This window comes from Pectinophora gossypiella, chromosome 8 (assembly GCF_024362695.1).
Source record: "Pectinophora gossypiella chromosome 8, ilPecGoss1.1, whole genome shotgun sequence".
Lineage (NCBI taxonomy): Eukaryota > Metazoa > Arthropoda > Insecta > Lepidoptera > Gelechiidae > Pectinophora > Pectinophora gossypiella.
The window spans coordinates 11,208,017-11,224,068 of NC_065411.1; the positions used below are offsets into that span (position 1 = coordinate 11,208,017).

General features: G+C 37.3%; 1 protein-coding gene across 1 annotated transcript in view; it reads left to right on the forward strand.

The window, feature by feature from the left end:
• LOC126368830 (uncharacterized) overlaps positions 1-16,052 on the forward strand; it is a 29,885-nt gene that overhangs the window by 5,979 nt on the left and 7,854 nt on the right. The window contains exon 2 of the mRNA XM_050012991.1: positions 14,423-14,557. Within this exon, the coding sequence (XP_049868948.1) occupies positions 14,423-14,557 (135 nt within the window). The remainder of the gene's footprint in view (positions 1-14,422; positions 14,558-16,052) is intronic.

Below are 16,052 nucleotides of genomic sequence, written 5' to 3' on the forward strand. Positions count from 1 at the left end.
TCCATCTTTTTTGGCCAAGATAAGGGTGCGGGACCACTCATTGTGCGAATGTGGATATGAAGAGGGTACCATTGATCACATTTTTTTCAATTGTCATAAATACCCTCTCTCTCTGTATGATTTCTTGCCCAACTTTATCCCTCGCCCTACTAATATGTATAGTGTATTATCTTATGTAGATTCCCCTTTTATAGATATTTTAGTTAAATACATTGAAACTTTTAATATTAAACTTTAGTAATTGTTATTTATTTTATAATATGTAGTATAATAAGTACTATATCTACTAACTAATGTGTTTATGTCTGTTTGTTCCTAGGTTACACAACCGATCATTTGGCCTAAACTTCTGGAGCTCCTGTACACTGAAAATGTGTATTTCCCAACCCTGACGCTGGCAAAATTGTCCCTGTTGACAGAAGCCATTTAGGAGAAAAAAAAAAAAAAAAAAAAAAATTATAAATAGAAAACAACATTTGATGTTTATAATGAACACAATAGTAAAGTTTACTACTTCTAAATGTTTATTTGCTTCTTCAGTCACACACATCCAATAACATCAGGTAAATTCTAATAATATTAACAAATAACTAACTAGGTACACATCCTGCCCATTGCATATTTAGGGACCCACCTGGAGAATTTATTTATTTAAAAAAGACTTTTACATTTTATTTCTAAAAACCTGACATAAAACATCCAAATTCATTATCATTTATTCATATCTTGTATTAATTCTCGAAAATTAAATTAAGTTATGATGAAAACCACAAGATTTTCTGGTTATTAAAAAATTTATAAATCCAGTTTGTTTAAAATTTTAATTCAGTATTTTGCCTCCAATTACAAATACAGTATTAGTAACTCATGTTATGTTTATGAATTTATGACTTATGCATGTATGACATTTGTTACCCACCTACTGTTTTTTCTTACTTAGTTTTTGCCAATTATTAAAAACTAATGCAATACCTACAAATATGTATCTAAGGTACCTCTTCGACAGTGCACAGACATGAATAATTGGTACCTAGTTTAATCCAGAAAATACATTCACTAGTTTCTATTGTTACTTGCACTACTTAAGCTTAATGTAATCCACACTAATTATTGCAGTATTCCGTTTGTATAGTGCTTTAGTACAGAAGGAGAAAACTATGTAAAATATTATTAGTCTTCTCTCATGTGGGTTGTGATATTAATGACCAACCTTATCAACCCTGATTGAGGGTGAGTATTGAGCCGCCACAGGCTTTATATCATTAGTAATAGGCAGGCATTGCGGGATTACCTAGTCACGGTTTAAATTTTACGCCAGGCTCGTGGCCTCTTACAGTAACAAAAAACACGTGGCTGACGACGCCATAAGGTCAAATACCTAGTTCTTGTTACAAAGCGTAACTAAAAAAATGCTCTATAACCAGTATCTAACATAAAATTTTAATTGTTGGCCCCAAGGCAGTTGCCCAATAATTCGCTCAATTATATGTTACGTAACAAATCAAGTGTGCGTCAAGCTAGCGGCCTCAAAAAAAAAATGGGCACGAAAAAATAATTTGACCATACCAAAAAATAGTACTCTTATTGAAAAAAATAGTACCTGTTGTAAAAAAAATAGTACCATCACGGTTCTGGATTTATAGCCATGTTTTATTGCACTTGCTAGCTTGACGGTGAGCGAAATTTGGCGAGAGTTAACGACAAGGTCTTTCGCTTTGATTTAAACGCCAAAAAATAGTACCGAAATAGTACTCACCCCCTGCAAAATACCGAAATGAGTACTTCAACGGTTCCAAAGTTATAAAGGCAGTTTTTTGATCCCGCTGGCTTGACGTTTTGAAAATACCTATTATCTGGGGAACGCTTGCATACTTCAGTTTGTAACTAATGTCAATAAACTCGTATGAAATAGTACTCCCTACCATCATAATTTGGACCTGATTCTCTTTGTAGAAATATGTCAAAAAGTCATTATAACCTATGTCATACATTTATCAAGACAGGTACCGTCGCGAACAAAATTATTACACATGCTCAAGAAGAATGTTGTCAGATTTTAGTATTTTTTCCCCATTTTTGGGTAAAAATTGATGAAGTGCCAGGGTTGTCAGATGAAAGTAATATCATTGTTGAAACTCTTTGAGTTATTCTACAAATACTGCAAATTGTTTATTTTAACAAACACTTCGATCCGTAACAAATTGAACATGAAGGTATAAATTATAAAATAAAACAGTAGATTAAAAATGTATTATGATGTATTAAAATCACAGATTGTTTTCAATAAGACATCCATTCCATTTTCTATTAAAATTATTGCATATGGGTGTATGCAATAGCAATTTTTTGTAATAGCAACACTCTGAAGTGTAAAGAAATGGTAGGGTAGACCTCCAAAATGGCAATACTGGCGATGGCAATACTTACGAATAAATTGTGAGGTTATGTAATTGTCTACGTGACTGTATCAACAACAAATGTATGGCATAGGTTATGATTATTTTTTAACATATTTCTACAAAGAGAATCGGATCAAAATTATGATGGTAGGAAGTACTATTTCATACGAGTTTATTGATATTAGTTACATACTGAAGTATGCAAGCGTTCCCCAGATAATAGGTATTTTCAAAACGTCAAGCCAGCGGGATCAAAGAACTGCCTTTATAACTTTGGAACCGTTGAAGTACTCATTTCGGTATTTTGCAGGGGGTGAGTACTATTTCGGTACTATTTTTTGGCGTTTAAATCAAAGCGAAAGACCTTGTCGTTAACTCTCGCCAAATTTCGCTCACCGTCAAGCTAGCAAGTGCAATAAAACATGGCTATAAATCCAGAACCGTGATGGTACTAATTTTTTTACAACAGGTACTATTTTTTTCAATAAGAGTACTATTTTTTGGTATGGTCAAATTATTTTTTCGTGCCCATTTTTTTTTGAGGCCGCTAGCTTGACGCACACCAAATCAACATGACTCATGCGGCGCAACCAGATTCATGCTCTCGTCAGATTTATAATGACCCCCGACAGTCGCTTGTCCTGCCGCTAGCCTTTACTCCACTCTACTTGCCCTCTAAAAGGCGATTGCATATTATTGACGCGTCGCGAGATCTCTTCATGGCTCATATTATATTTGTTATGTACGTGATGCTGTAAATGTACATCGTGAAAGGGACCGAGGCGTGAGTAATCATCGCTTTTTGTGGTCTTTTCATGCTACGCTTTTGTGGTAAAAACTAAATTAGTATTACGCAATAATCGTTTGTTGAAGTTGGAATAGAGACCCACTCAACGAGAATCACCATTGTTACTATAATAAGTTTACGTAACGCTAACTACTGAATATCCAATATTTCTGAGTACCGCGTAATGTTTTCAAAGAATATTTGTTGCAATCAATGTCATTCGCTCTTACAATACAATGCCTATTATACCTACTACAAAATATATTTTTTCCCTGTTCCGTCCTGCCTGTCTGTCATTTCTTTAACAATATCCGTCACAAATCTATTGTGACTCTATGGGGACGAAAATAGAATAAATAATCGGGTGTATAATGATCGGGGCTACGCTCGGCGAGTTAAATTATGAGTAGTCACGATCGCGACTACTACGATACGGGCAACAACAGCTTTTGTTTCCTCTCCTGCACTCGGCTGGCTTGTGAATGACTCCAACTTCCGCACAACGTGGGCGACACTGCAATACCGACACCGGCAAGTACATACAGTCCTTGACGAACCATGTTCAACTTGAATAAATTATTACACCACCTCTACTCAACTGTATTGTACAAACTTGTTCGGAACTACGCCATTGGGTAGACTAGACTAATCGGTAAACTCATTTGCTCGTTCGTAAAAAACTCAAAGCTATATTGATTAGTTTAGTCAATAATGTTTAAGATAGTCTCTTCCTGTATCCGTTCTACTTGTTATTACAATAGAGATGGACTGATGGTCTCTTTGATGGTAAACTTCAAACAATGAGGAAGATCTTCAAAGTTGCGTAATACGCACTGCTGCGATTCTCCTTGATAGACAATATTAATGTAAATGTATAAAGTAAACCGTGAAACTGTATGAAAATAATTCGAAAACTTTCAGTAAATATTCTCATATTCAAACCCATATTTTTCAGTACAAGCAAAACTATGAGTCTAAAATGCGGATGACCACATTATTTATTTCCGGGAGCAAACTCTAGTTAGTTCCCACAAAAATATTACTCGTAACTCGCCATCTCTATTTATTTACCATTCATGACGACTGGAGCATGAAAATATTGTACAAGCCTAGACGAGGCACGCCCTGAGATAACTCTATTGTTCAGAAAGGGTCTTGTTGTTCTGTCCACGAACACAAAAGATCGTTTTCAGATCGTTTAAACGCTGAGACCACAAAAGGGCTCTTTAAAGACCTATTAGAGCTTCCGAAGCGCGGTCTTTGCTTGGAAGCGTGCAAGATAAGATGACCCTTGTTTGTGTTCGTTTGGCCTCGAACTGAAAGAATAGCTAGTAAGTTCTATAGAACATTACGAGCTATAAAATACTATAGAGTTACAATGATAAATATAGGTACTAGTTTTCATTTGATTGTCGTCTGAAATTGACTAGAGAATACATTGTGTCAGTTGTGAGTCTTTCGTAATGGAAGGGACAACCCATATTATACACGTCCCTGGCACAGGCTTCCCCCCAAACAAAAAGAGGGGGTATAGTTCATGGTCTACCACGCTGCTTCACTGAAGGTTGGTGGAGGTGTTTTACGGCTAATAGCCGGAACCGACGGTTTAAAGTGCCCTGCGAAACACGGAAACATCTTACTTTTTCGGACAATTAGGTGATTCAAATCTGTAATGTCCTAACCAAACAAAGCGTTTTCGACAATGTCCCCATCGGGTATTAGACCCCTGACCTCCAGATCGTGAGTCCGTTCATGGAGTCTGTTCAATATTGAATTATACAAAAAATGTTCAATGATTAGGATGTTATCTTTACAGTTAATAAAGGTTCCAAAATGGTAAGGTATTTTTTTTTATATACTGGTAGCGTGAAGTAGCAAAGATAAGCTCGCGCGTCGATTGTGCGTGTCGTGTACAATGACAGTGCTGTCGTAAATGGTATCGGGTGTCCGGTAGGCGCTAGTGTGGCGCTGGTGAGTCATTCGGTAGCTGATCAGACAGACAGGAAAGATAGGGTCAACGAGCTCGGTGCCAGCTGGCATTGAATGTTTATGTCTATAGAGGAAATAATTTAATCAATCGGAAGTCTACAACTTTCGGTAAAGGATATTGTGAGGTTAATAATGTGGTATTAATAAGGCAATGTGGTAAAAATGAGTTTTAACAACAACATTCTATGCTCTGTATAAGATTACATTATCAGAAAATGATTCTACATGTAATAGAACAAACTGTCTGCGTTGGTCGACAAACTCTACCTACTGGGCAGCATCACAACATTTCCGTAATCATTTGCCAACTTCTCACTTGCACTGTAACAACACCGGTCAATTTGCACCTAAAGTTTCTTAAAACAGACTTTATAAAAACCAGATTTTTGAAAGGAGCCCAGAGGTTACGTTACGACATCACTTTCTTTGGCCGCAAGCAAAATAAACCTGATCGAGGCGAAACCTCTTGGCTGCTTCAAAGCAAAAGCAATAAAGGTTTTAATGTAGCTGTTTTCGATGCGAAAGTCGACCTTCTGTTGTGGCCATCTGCTTGTAATAAAGAGAATGTTACTACTGCTCCTGGTTATCACGAATTCTTAATTATCTTGGCACATGGTTGGTTTCGAATGTTCTGTTTTATTTTAGAACCGCACGACGTGATAACAAAGTTTGTGAGTCACCTCTGTAGTATTTTCATTATAGTCACTTAATGAGATTTTCCACGGTTTAAACAAAGGATAAGAAAGGTCACAACTCCTGTTTGTTCGTAGAAATCTAAACAAGACCTAATAAAATGTTCCATAAGAATCATACTTGCAAAAATAGACTGCGAAGAATATTGCGCCTTAAATAAATCCGACAGCTGGAAGCCATTACCGAAATCGCATATGGAAGTGTAACAGTTATAGCGTGATGCGTGGGCACATTGTTCCAGTTGCACTGTGAGTGAAAGCCGACTAATGAATCACTAATGCGCTGCCCACCGGCTTAGCCCACCGCTTCCGCTGCGACGACCCATTTTCGCAACCCTCCAGGGCCCTTCATTCTACTAAACATCGACCAAACTCAATCCATCCTTATACTTTACACCATCCATCGCTGCATTAACAAAGACTGTAGTAAAAATATCCAATACGTTAGCAATGAACGCAGAACGATTGAAGTCGTCCAATCGGTCAATAACTCGAAGTTCCAGCGAATCGATGGCTCTGTGTGTGATTGTCGGCCTGAACGCGCCCATTGCATCGTAGGCGGCATTGAATATTTAATAGAACACGACTCAATTTGCTGGACTACGTATATAGTTGCGCAACCGCGTGTAAATGCTGAGGATAAATTGATATTCGGTCGTGAATCAATAATAGCACTATTTGACAGAAATAATGTAAATAAGTCACATATCATTCATTTCATAGGTAGTTGCAGAAACTACGCAGTACATGGTTTTTTAATCGGTTTTGAGTTTGGCTCTAATGTCATATGATATTTGGTCTAAAATCGAGCACGTAATTCCCAAATCTCTAAATATCTAGATGCAGCAGGTGTGTACCGAGCAGGGGGCCCTACCGGCTAAGGCGAAGCCCATTCTGCAATATATTAAATAATAAAATTTCGGAACGATACAGTGGTAGGGTGAAATAATAACGTTTACGGCTAAGTCGTGTTGGATAATGACGATGTAGGACGAAAGATACTGCTGGGTCGGTAATGTCGTAGCTATTATACGAGTCAACGTCAATTACAAACCTGGTATTCTTTGATTAGAATAAGTAGACATTTTTATAGGCTAACGTAAGCGCTCTCTAATCTCTATCTTAGATAGCATGGTCAAAGGAATGCATTTTTTACAAGTACCTTTTTGGCTATAAAAGCGGGTAAATTACCTCATTAAAAAGTTACTAGCGCTATCAATATTACTTTACGGCTGCTCTAGACAAAGATTACAATTTTTAAGCATTAAACAGTTCTTGTTAGCTCATAATCATGCCCAAGCCTAATCGTTTCCGTATTTACTGAATATAAAACCTCATATTTGCATTTAAAACACTCGAGTACTCAAAAAAATAAGCGAGCAAAATATTAGGCGCAGTTTTGTTTTTATTTTAGTTTTACCATTGCAGAGCTAAACGTCCGTCACTTATTATTATTGTAGGTATTAACCTGAAACTTAGTACCTGATGATAAACTGACGATGTGGCCTCAGGTGGAACACGCCTACCTAGTTTATGCCTATTTATTTTAGCCTTGAACATTTTCCAGAAACGGAATAGATAATCCACATTGTGGCGGGCTATTTTTGTTCTTTCGCATTAAAATGCTCTCTGAGGCAAATTACGTTTCTACATCTGTAGTTTACATTTGAAACCTTCTATTGTGATCGGACATTGAGGGAAGTTGCGCAGCATATACGCAGGTACTACTACTGCTACTAAATACTGCTACAATACAATACAAATACACTTTATTGCACCAAAATAAAAATAAATAATTACAAAAAGACTCTTAACTAATTAAATGGCAAATGGCGGCCTTATCGCTTAAAGCGATTTCTTCCAGAAAACCAGGTGAGGAAAAATTTAAAAAAAATTGAAAGATTGCGGGTACAAACTATAATGGTTCATGCTAATAAAGTCCACATCAAGATTTGACCTCATAAAAGTGCATAGTGAATAACTATGCACATGTTACACCGGCTGTGATGTCTGACATGATGATGATGTTTTACAAAGTTAACAAAACAAATTGAGGAAACGGGTATGATAGAACAGTGTTTCATTCATAAAGGATGACAGTAGGAGGTCAGAACACTGTTGACCCATAAATCAACTAATACTTTGCCAGAATTACGCTCCCTGTCCCAGTGAATGTTAATGTTTATAATTATTCCAGTAGGTTAATTTAGAAACGGAAATGTTTTCTCTCATTCTCTCTGTGGCGCCATTTGTATGACGCATAAAAACTATTATACTTATTTTAGAGGCTTGCACCCTATTACATGGGATTTAACGTATCTGACGAGTGGGTGTATACAATACTTTACACCTCTTCATACCTCTTAGGGGATATAGACGTGATGTCATGTTATTTTAGAGAGATCACTCTCTAAAATTCTTTACACTTTTAAGGATTAACAGAAAAATCCGGAACCAGGGACGGTTGATGTGACAAATTGACAATATGAAAAACATTGCCAACTTATTTTTTAAAACGTGTACATGGAAAGCCAATACCTAATGCGTAACAACGATAGTTTTTATTTTACAAACTTTAATATAACATCAACATAAGCTCACGACTGTATTATTCTTAATTGGAAAAACACATAAACTAAATTATTTCAAACAATCATATACAGAAGAAAGACTTTCCAGCATTCTCTACATACCACAATTAACAGAATACGAACATGCGACCTCGGAAGGAAATTATGAATAAAACACTGACTGTGGCCTTTGAACTCTGAATAGCTGTTGTGAAAATCAATCTTCATAACGCATGCATGTGTATTTTTAAAACTAGGTCAGTGTTAAGCATAAGCATACTTAACGGTTTTTCTATCTCTTTTACGTAGCTTTAATTTATATTAGGGTAGACTGAGCCAAACATACTGAAACTTACCTACAACATTTGACTAATTATTGTAAACTGATTATTGACTGGATACCAATTTGTCTTCAATGCGTCTGTCAAATACGCAAACACACGCGTGTTACCTTAGCCGTCTACTGACTGTCACGTACCCAGAATGTAAAGCAGCATTATTATGATAAGATTAGTTTAAGCAGTATAAAAAATAATGTATATATTTTTAAGGTATTGTAATACATAGTAATGGGAATGTGAGCCGTGGTAGCCCAGTTGGAAGAATGCTTGCCTCTCACGTTGAGATCGCAGATTCGAATCCAGCACAGGCCTAAACCAATGATTGTCGAATGTGTTTTCGAATTCATATTTGGATGATCATCACGTGCTCAGCGGTGAAGGAAAACATCGTGAGGAAACCCACATTCCCAAAATGCATTTTCGAAGGTGTCCTAACCTGTATTAGATTTTCCTTCGCAGGTTGGAAGGTCAGACAGGCAGTCAAATGTTCAGGTTACGTAAGCGGACCCTTTGAATAACGGGATAATGATGTAATAGGAGTTGAATTAATTACATCAGTTCAAAATTTCTTGCTAATTTCAAAATTATTACATAAACTGCCTATATACGTCCCACTGCTGGGCACAGGCCTCCCCTCGATCAACCGGAGGGGGTGTGGAGCATACTCCACCACGCTGCTCCACTGCGGGTTGGTGGAGATGTTTTACGGCTAATAGCGGGGACCAACGGCTTAACGTGCCCTCCGAAGCACGGAATCATCTTACTTTTTCGGACAATCAGGTGATTCAAGCCTGAAAAGTCCTTACCAAATAAAGGACAGAATTATTAAATCTTGGGTAATTATTTAATTTTAAGGGCTACCCATTTGTGGAACCCTTTACGATCGTTACAAGGCGTGGTAGAGTGTACGGGTAACGTCAATAAAATTGTTTTAATAATAATTATACTAATGGATACCAGTTTACTCATTAAGTGAATACGCAAAATGTATCATGTTTTTTATTTTAGGTGGTATATCAGGTTTTTTGCACTTAAAATAATGTAATCGTTATATTATTATATCAAACGAGCAAGGTAGTCAAGGTAAATCAGTTTGCTATGCGGTCATGTTATAGTTTTAACTTAGTTGAACGAACAGCCGCTTAGGAAACTCCAGCCTTCACTCATTATATAAAGCTATTGGGGTATTCAATTATTATAACCTAATACAGATCATTCGCTTTAGGCCAAATTTAAAATGACATTATTTTGCTCTATCGATACGTATTTTCGGAATATTAAACATGTTTTATTTGTTTTGAGGTTAATCACACCTCGGGCACTTCATACAAACAACCTCGTTTTACACAGACACTACACATTGACGTTATCGTACACGCGCATCTGTGTGTGTGACGTCTGACGCCTTACGATTCAAGTCTAAACTATGTTCACAAGGGGGGGTGAGGTAAACCTAGCTCAGACGCTGGTGGGGAGCGGAGAGTTGCCGTTCTATACGTAGTATTATGCTTTATTATGGCTTAATATTAGATAAGCATTTACCAGCTTAGGCCACATCTTCATTTACCGATTTATAAGTGAGATTGTGGTCAAATGCAAATCTATTTACCGAGCAAAAAAGAAGATAATTCATGATTATACTGTAGACCATACGTTTAGTAATAATGCGTTCTTTTAAATACAAGAAGCTATGCAATCTAAATATAGATCATATCATTGAATGAAATAAATCAATGCCTAGCCTAGTGAATACATGTTGTGCCTTATGAGTGCACAATCTACTGCGCGTTTGCCCCGTGTATGGCGGTGTAACGTGCGTAGGTATTGCAATAGGGATTTCGCCCGATACTCTGCCGCCAAGGGCCGGGAGTCGTATTTCTGGTTTTGCGTAAGTCTGGTTACAAGATGTGGTCAGCGTTCCTTGTTGTTCGGTGGTTTTGTATAGCCTGCAATATGATGTGAGGTGTACCTAGCTATACGACTTTTTATACAAGGCGTTAGTGACACCGTAACGAAAACTTTGAAGGATGATTCAGGCCATGATTCTGAGTGGAGTTTTCCGTCGCAATAGTATAGAACGGAAATTCCACTTGATATCAACTAAAAATCAGGGTCTGAATCATCCCCCTCAGTATTCTTTACGGTGTCACTAATACCCATACCTACTTGCATGGCTACCGTATGTACTTGTACTTGTTGTATAGCCGTAAAGGAAAAATGCATTTTATGTTTAACCATGGCTTTATTTACTCGCTAAAATATTTAAATAATCACGCTGCTGTTGATAAGCATTTATTATTATTAGAGAGGCTATACGCGGACAATTATACTTTATCGCATTTTTTCATACTGTTTTTGGGTATGTGGGTAAACCCGGGTTCGAATATGAGTCTGAATTCATGTTTGATATCACGTGGTTTCTAGAATTTGTGACCTTTTTTGCCGGAGTGCGTTGTGAGGTAGGCCGAACCGCAAATAGAATAGGCGAGGAGTATGTGTATTTACTATACACCTCTGCTTATCCCATCGTGGATACAGGCGTGATGCATAGTTATATTTTTTATATTGTTTGCCATTTTATTGATAAAGTGAAATATCTCTTCGCTTCGTATAAAACTATATTTCCGTAAATGTCATTACCATATAAGTATCAAACTTGTGAAATAAAAGTCTGCAAGTTATAATGGCAACTTTGTTACTTTGCAATATTGTCGTCGTTTACATTTTAGTAACCTAATAGGAGTAGGTATACGTCACACTAGAAAATTGTAGCCTTGTTGCAGTAACTGTCGGAACAGTTCGATCTGTATTCTGTCTGTGACTGCGAATCGACACTAGATAAAGCGTCCATACCGCTCATTTGCTTTTTATTCATGTATTGATCAGTTTGATACCACTGCCTTTAAAGAAAGAAAACGTCATCGGCAACCCTTGTTGATCCTCAATGATTTGTTCAGTTTCTGTATCGACCACCCCTAACCATATTTCTCCTGGCAGCTTCGTGTCTCCTCCAGTTGGGTCGTGTACTAGGTTCAAGATAAATTATGAAATTCTAAATACAAAATGAAGACAGATCTAAAATTTACGAAAAACATTTTTTTTTCTATTCAACTTATTTACGAATTTTAATCAAGAAACACGTAATAATAAGTCATGTTTTTCTCTGACGTCACAGTGTGCTTTTCATACAAATTCCAGTGATTTCGTGTTTTGACGTTTAGTAAAAAAGTTACTGATTTGACTAGATGAAAACTAGCCTGTTGTCGAGGGGAGACCATCGCCCAATAGAGGAATGAATATAGGAAGTAAATAACCTAATGACACTGCTTCAAAAAAAAGCTATCTTTGTCGCAATTTGTTGACAGTAATTGTAAAGCGCGCAGTACAAACCTAAGGTTTCCGTGTTCCTGGTTGTAAACTAATCCGTATTGTAATCGGAGATGTGGCATGCAATGTTTGAGGTTTTGTTATTCGATACCAAAGGGGTGGTCTTGTGAATGATACTAATCCTTACGTATGGCTTACATCTTGAGGTACATCCTTACCACATACGCCGCAGTACAGCCCAGGAAACTACAGGAGAGAGCGAAAACTTTAATGTTTGCTAAGAGATGAATATTTTTTATTAGTAATGACCGACCTGCTTCCTTAAACAATACTACAATAGATAGAGCCATTATTCGTCATCTATTTCCTCATATCGGTTCGCAATTAACATAGAATATAATGAATGAATCATAAATGGTACCGTTTGTAAGATTTGACGTCACTTTTTCTCATGAACTCAATATGTCCGTATTTCCTTGTCATTTACCTGCTAAGTTCTTTACTCAATTTCGTGATTCACGTAACAAACAGCGGCCGTGACCATGAACATGATACTTTTTAGATTCGGGGCTTAAAAAACCATTGCCGTTATTATTATTGCTGCTGAGGTTATTGTTAGTAGCCAGTATCTTGCCAGAACCCTTTTGCATTTAAATTGGTCGGTATTTATAGTGCCTTGGTACCGAAAGGGACATAAATAATCGGTTTATTTCCACGCCTCAACCGTGAAATCTTTCAGTATACCTATATTTATCTGCTATAAACCATTTGAGCTTCCTACTATCGTTAAGTTTTAATAGCGAATATACAATAAAGAATATTGTGGTGCTAAGTTTCTCTCATGTTTATTCACGTATTTATGACTCCTCTTCCTACTTTATAGTTATAAGTACAGATCTTCCTATATGATGGACGCCATATCAATTACAATTTAACGAGCTCCCAGGAAGCCAACATCGCACTATTATTTGGCGTCCATTTGTATGGAAACAACTCACATGTTGAAAGACTTGAGAATTCACTAACGGGCTTTACATGTTGTTTTTTATCTCGAAGCAGGTTTGTTCTTTGTTGCGGTTTTTTGGCGCCGTCAGTTCATTGTCCTTGGGTAAAAAACATTCTTTATCACGTAAAGCTAAAGTTGCGTATTCCTTATCGGCCGTGTAGAGTTTTGGATACGCCTAGGTCGGTGCAACTCATGCTTACCACCCACATAGTGCGTTGACTCCATCGAGAAGTTCCCGAGGCTTGTTTTGAAAATACTAAAAACTCATTGTTTCGTGCAAGAAGTAAAATGAGATAAGGAACTAAATAATGAGCCAGTGTTGGCTTGTTTGAGATGAAAGAAATATTTCTTTGTCTATCAACATTTTTGCATTGTAAAATCTCACAGTGTAATGCTTGCGTTTTGCGTATCTAGTGGGTGACTAATCAATCTTTTCTTGAACGAATTATGCAGTTAGTTACGTGCGTTTTGCGGTTAAATGTAAATGTTGAGGTCATTGTTTTATGTTACGTCATATATGAATAGCATTGTTAAAGGTTGTCATTTTGTTTTTGACCCCGGTCTTCAAACAATTCAAGAGTATCGAAGGTCAAGTATCGACTCTAGAAATCACATTTTCTTATTTCTGTTTCAGCAAATATTAGGGAAAATGGATCTCGACGCCTCATGTGCTAAATGTTGAATCCAAATAACATAATATTACCCCTGTATCCCCAAGGGGTAGGCAGAGGTGTATAGTCGCTCCTCGCCAGCTATACATATATTGTAACAAAAATAGCTGTAATTTATTCTATTTGCGGCTCGGCCTACCTCAATAGGGAACACATTTATGGCCGTCAGCCATAACATAGCTGTTTGTATTGTATAAGTATATACATCTCGGGCTAATGGGGTGGGCAGAGCCACAAGTTATCAGAAGACAAATTGCAGCCACACTTGAAACGAAGTCCTAATGTAGTATGATATAATGGCCCATTAAATTAGAAAGGACATAATTCCTGTTTTATGACACGCCAAAGACGAAAAGCAGCTGAACGCATTCTATAGTTTTTACCTGCTCTCAGTCAAGCACAGAAGCTGGTAACTGAACCGTACGAAACTTTATCGGCTTATGTTAAGATTTAGATCGCTCGGTGCTCGGAGAGGTGTGGGTAATTAGTTCATCGTGCGATGGATGTACCTCTGACTACCCCAATTGGGATATAGTCGTGAGCTTATTTGATATTATGTTAAGATTTAAATGTGTGGTGTAAATGTAATATTGTAGCTGATTCTTTCCCAAATAAATAAAATAAAACAATTTGTCTGCAGGTCTAGCGCTGCTGATAGCAGGCGGCGTGGAGTACTCCAGCGCACCAGCGTCCATCACACCAGACAGTCCAGACACCGGCGTCGGCACTCTCATCGCTGGCGGTGTACTACTCTGCCTTGGACTCTTGTTTATTGGTAAGTATATCATCATCATTGTTAGCCTGTAGTGGTGCTATGGGTACATTATCAGATGCAGCACTCTCGATTTTTGCCTTTTTTGTCCTTCCGCCGGGCTGCGAGCGGCCTTATAAATGATGCTTTTTGCGTACAGACTCTGTCGCACTAACATATTTGACATTTAGTGAAACTTACAGTGCAATTGTCAAAAATAATCATGTGACATGGTATCGAAATGTATGCACATTGATGCTCGTGAGTTTGAGTTTTTGTATGGTAAAAAAAAGTTTTAGTCTAATACCATTTCCAATTCTTTCTATTGAATTAGAAGTAGGCTCTATGTCTACTCTGGTATGGTGTTAAATATTAATAGGTTATTGTATAGGGCATATCAGTTACACTGTTCATCAGCTTGACAGTCGTGATCTCATTGATATTATTGCCCGCCTCCATCAATTATAATTCTCTCCGGCTACTGTCCAACAGTAAGAAGCTGATGTACTCTAGGAATATTATAATGTGGAGCGTTATTAAGTTGTAGAACAATCCATGTAAGGTTTTTAGGGTTGGACTATCCTTTTCTGTCACTCAGAACCGTCATTTGCAAGAGCGAGATAATGCGACCGTACGCGGCGGATTCGACGAGTGTCGGTCGCTGTCCCGTTCTTTATGTCGCTTGAGCAAGTGCCGATTTTGGGTGACAGAAAAGGATAGAAGCACAGAAAAGTGCGATGCGGTGCGGAAGTTTTTACCCTCTATGCAAAACTGTGACCTATTAAATTCTGACCAAGATCTTATGCGTCAGTAACGATAAGCACTTATGCTTCTAAAATATGTAATTAATTGTTTACGTAGATATAGTTCCAGAATAAGCCACGAGCAATTGTAGAGCTATGAATGTAGCGCTTGTTTCTGCGTATCAAATCATTCACTGTATTACTCTAATGCACTTTTAATACAGTATGTCATTTGCGAAAAAGTATGTCAAAGCCCCGATTTAGTTCAACCGAAGTGTACTTAGATTTGTTTCGCTTCCGTGTCAGCTCAAGCTTATGAGTTCTAAAACAACATCAATCGCTCTTAGCAGACATTTCTCTTGAGTTTCGCTTTGTTTTGGTGATCCGTAAAGTTCCACACTGATGTGAAATCCGTGTCTTAACCTTTTGCGGCTGAGGTTTCTTGACACAATAATTAAACAATGGGGTTTGGATTTTAAAAGAACATTCGAATTACGACTTTAAATTAGTCCGACACAACGAAAATATACTGTAATCGTATTAAAGATTGATTCAACTCACGTAAGTATATAGTTCAATCCGGAATCCTACTATTTTTCTCATTTTGTTTGTCAAAGATGTAAACATTTTATGCAAAAACGTGTTTTTGTCACGTTCGTTGCGTTCATTTCTATAAATATATTGGCACTCATGCCTATTATTATTTTTCTTTTATTTTAGGGAAATCAAATTTTTTTTGCTATGCGGTAATAATATTGTATGTATATCCTCGTATC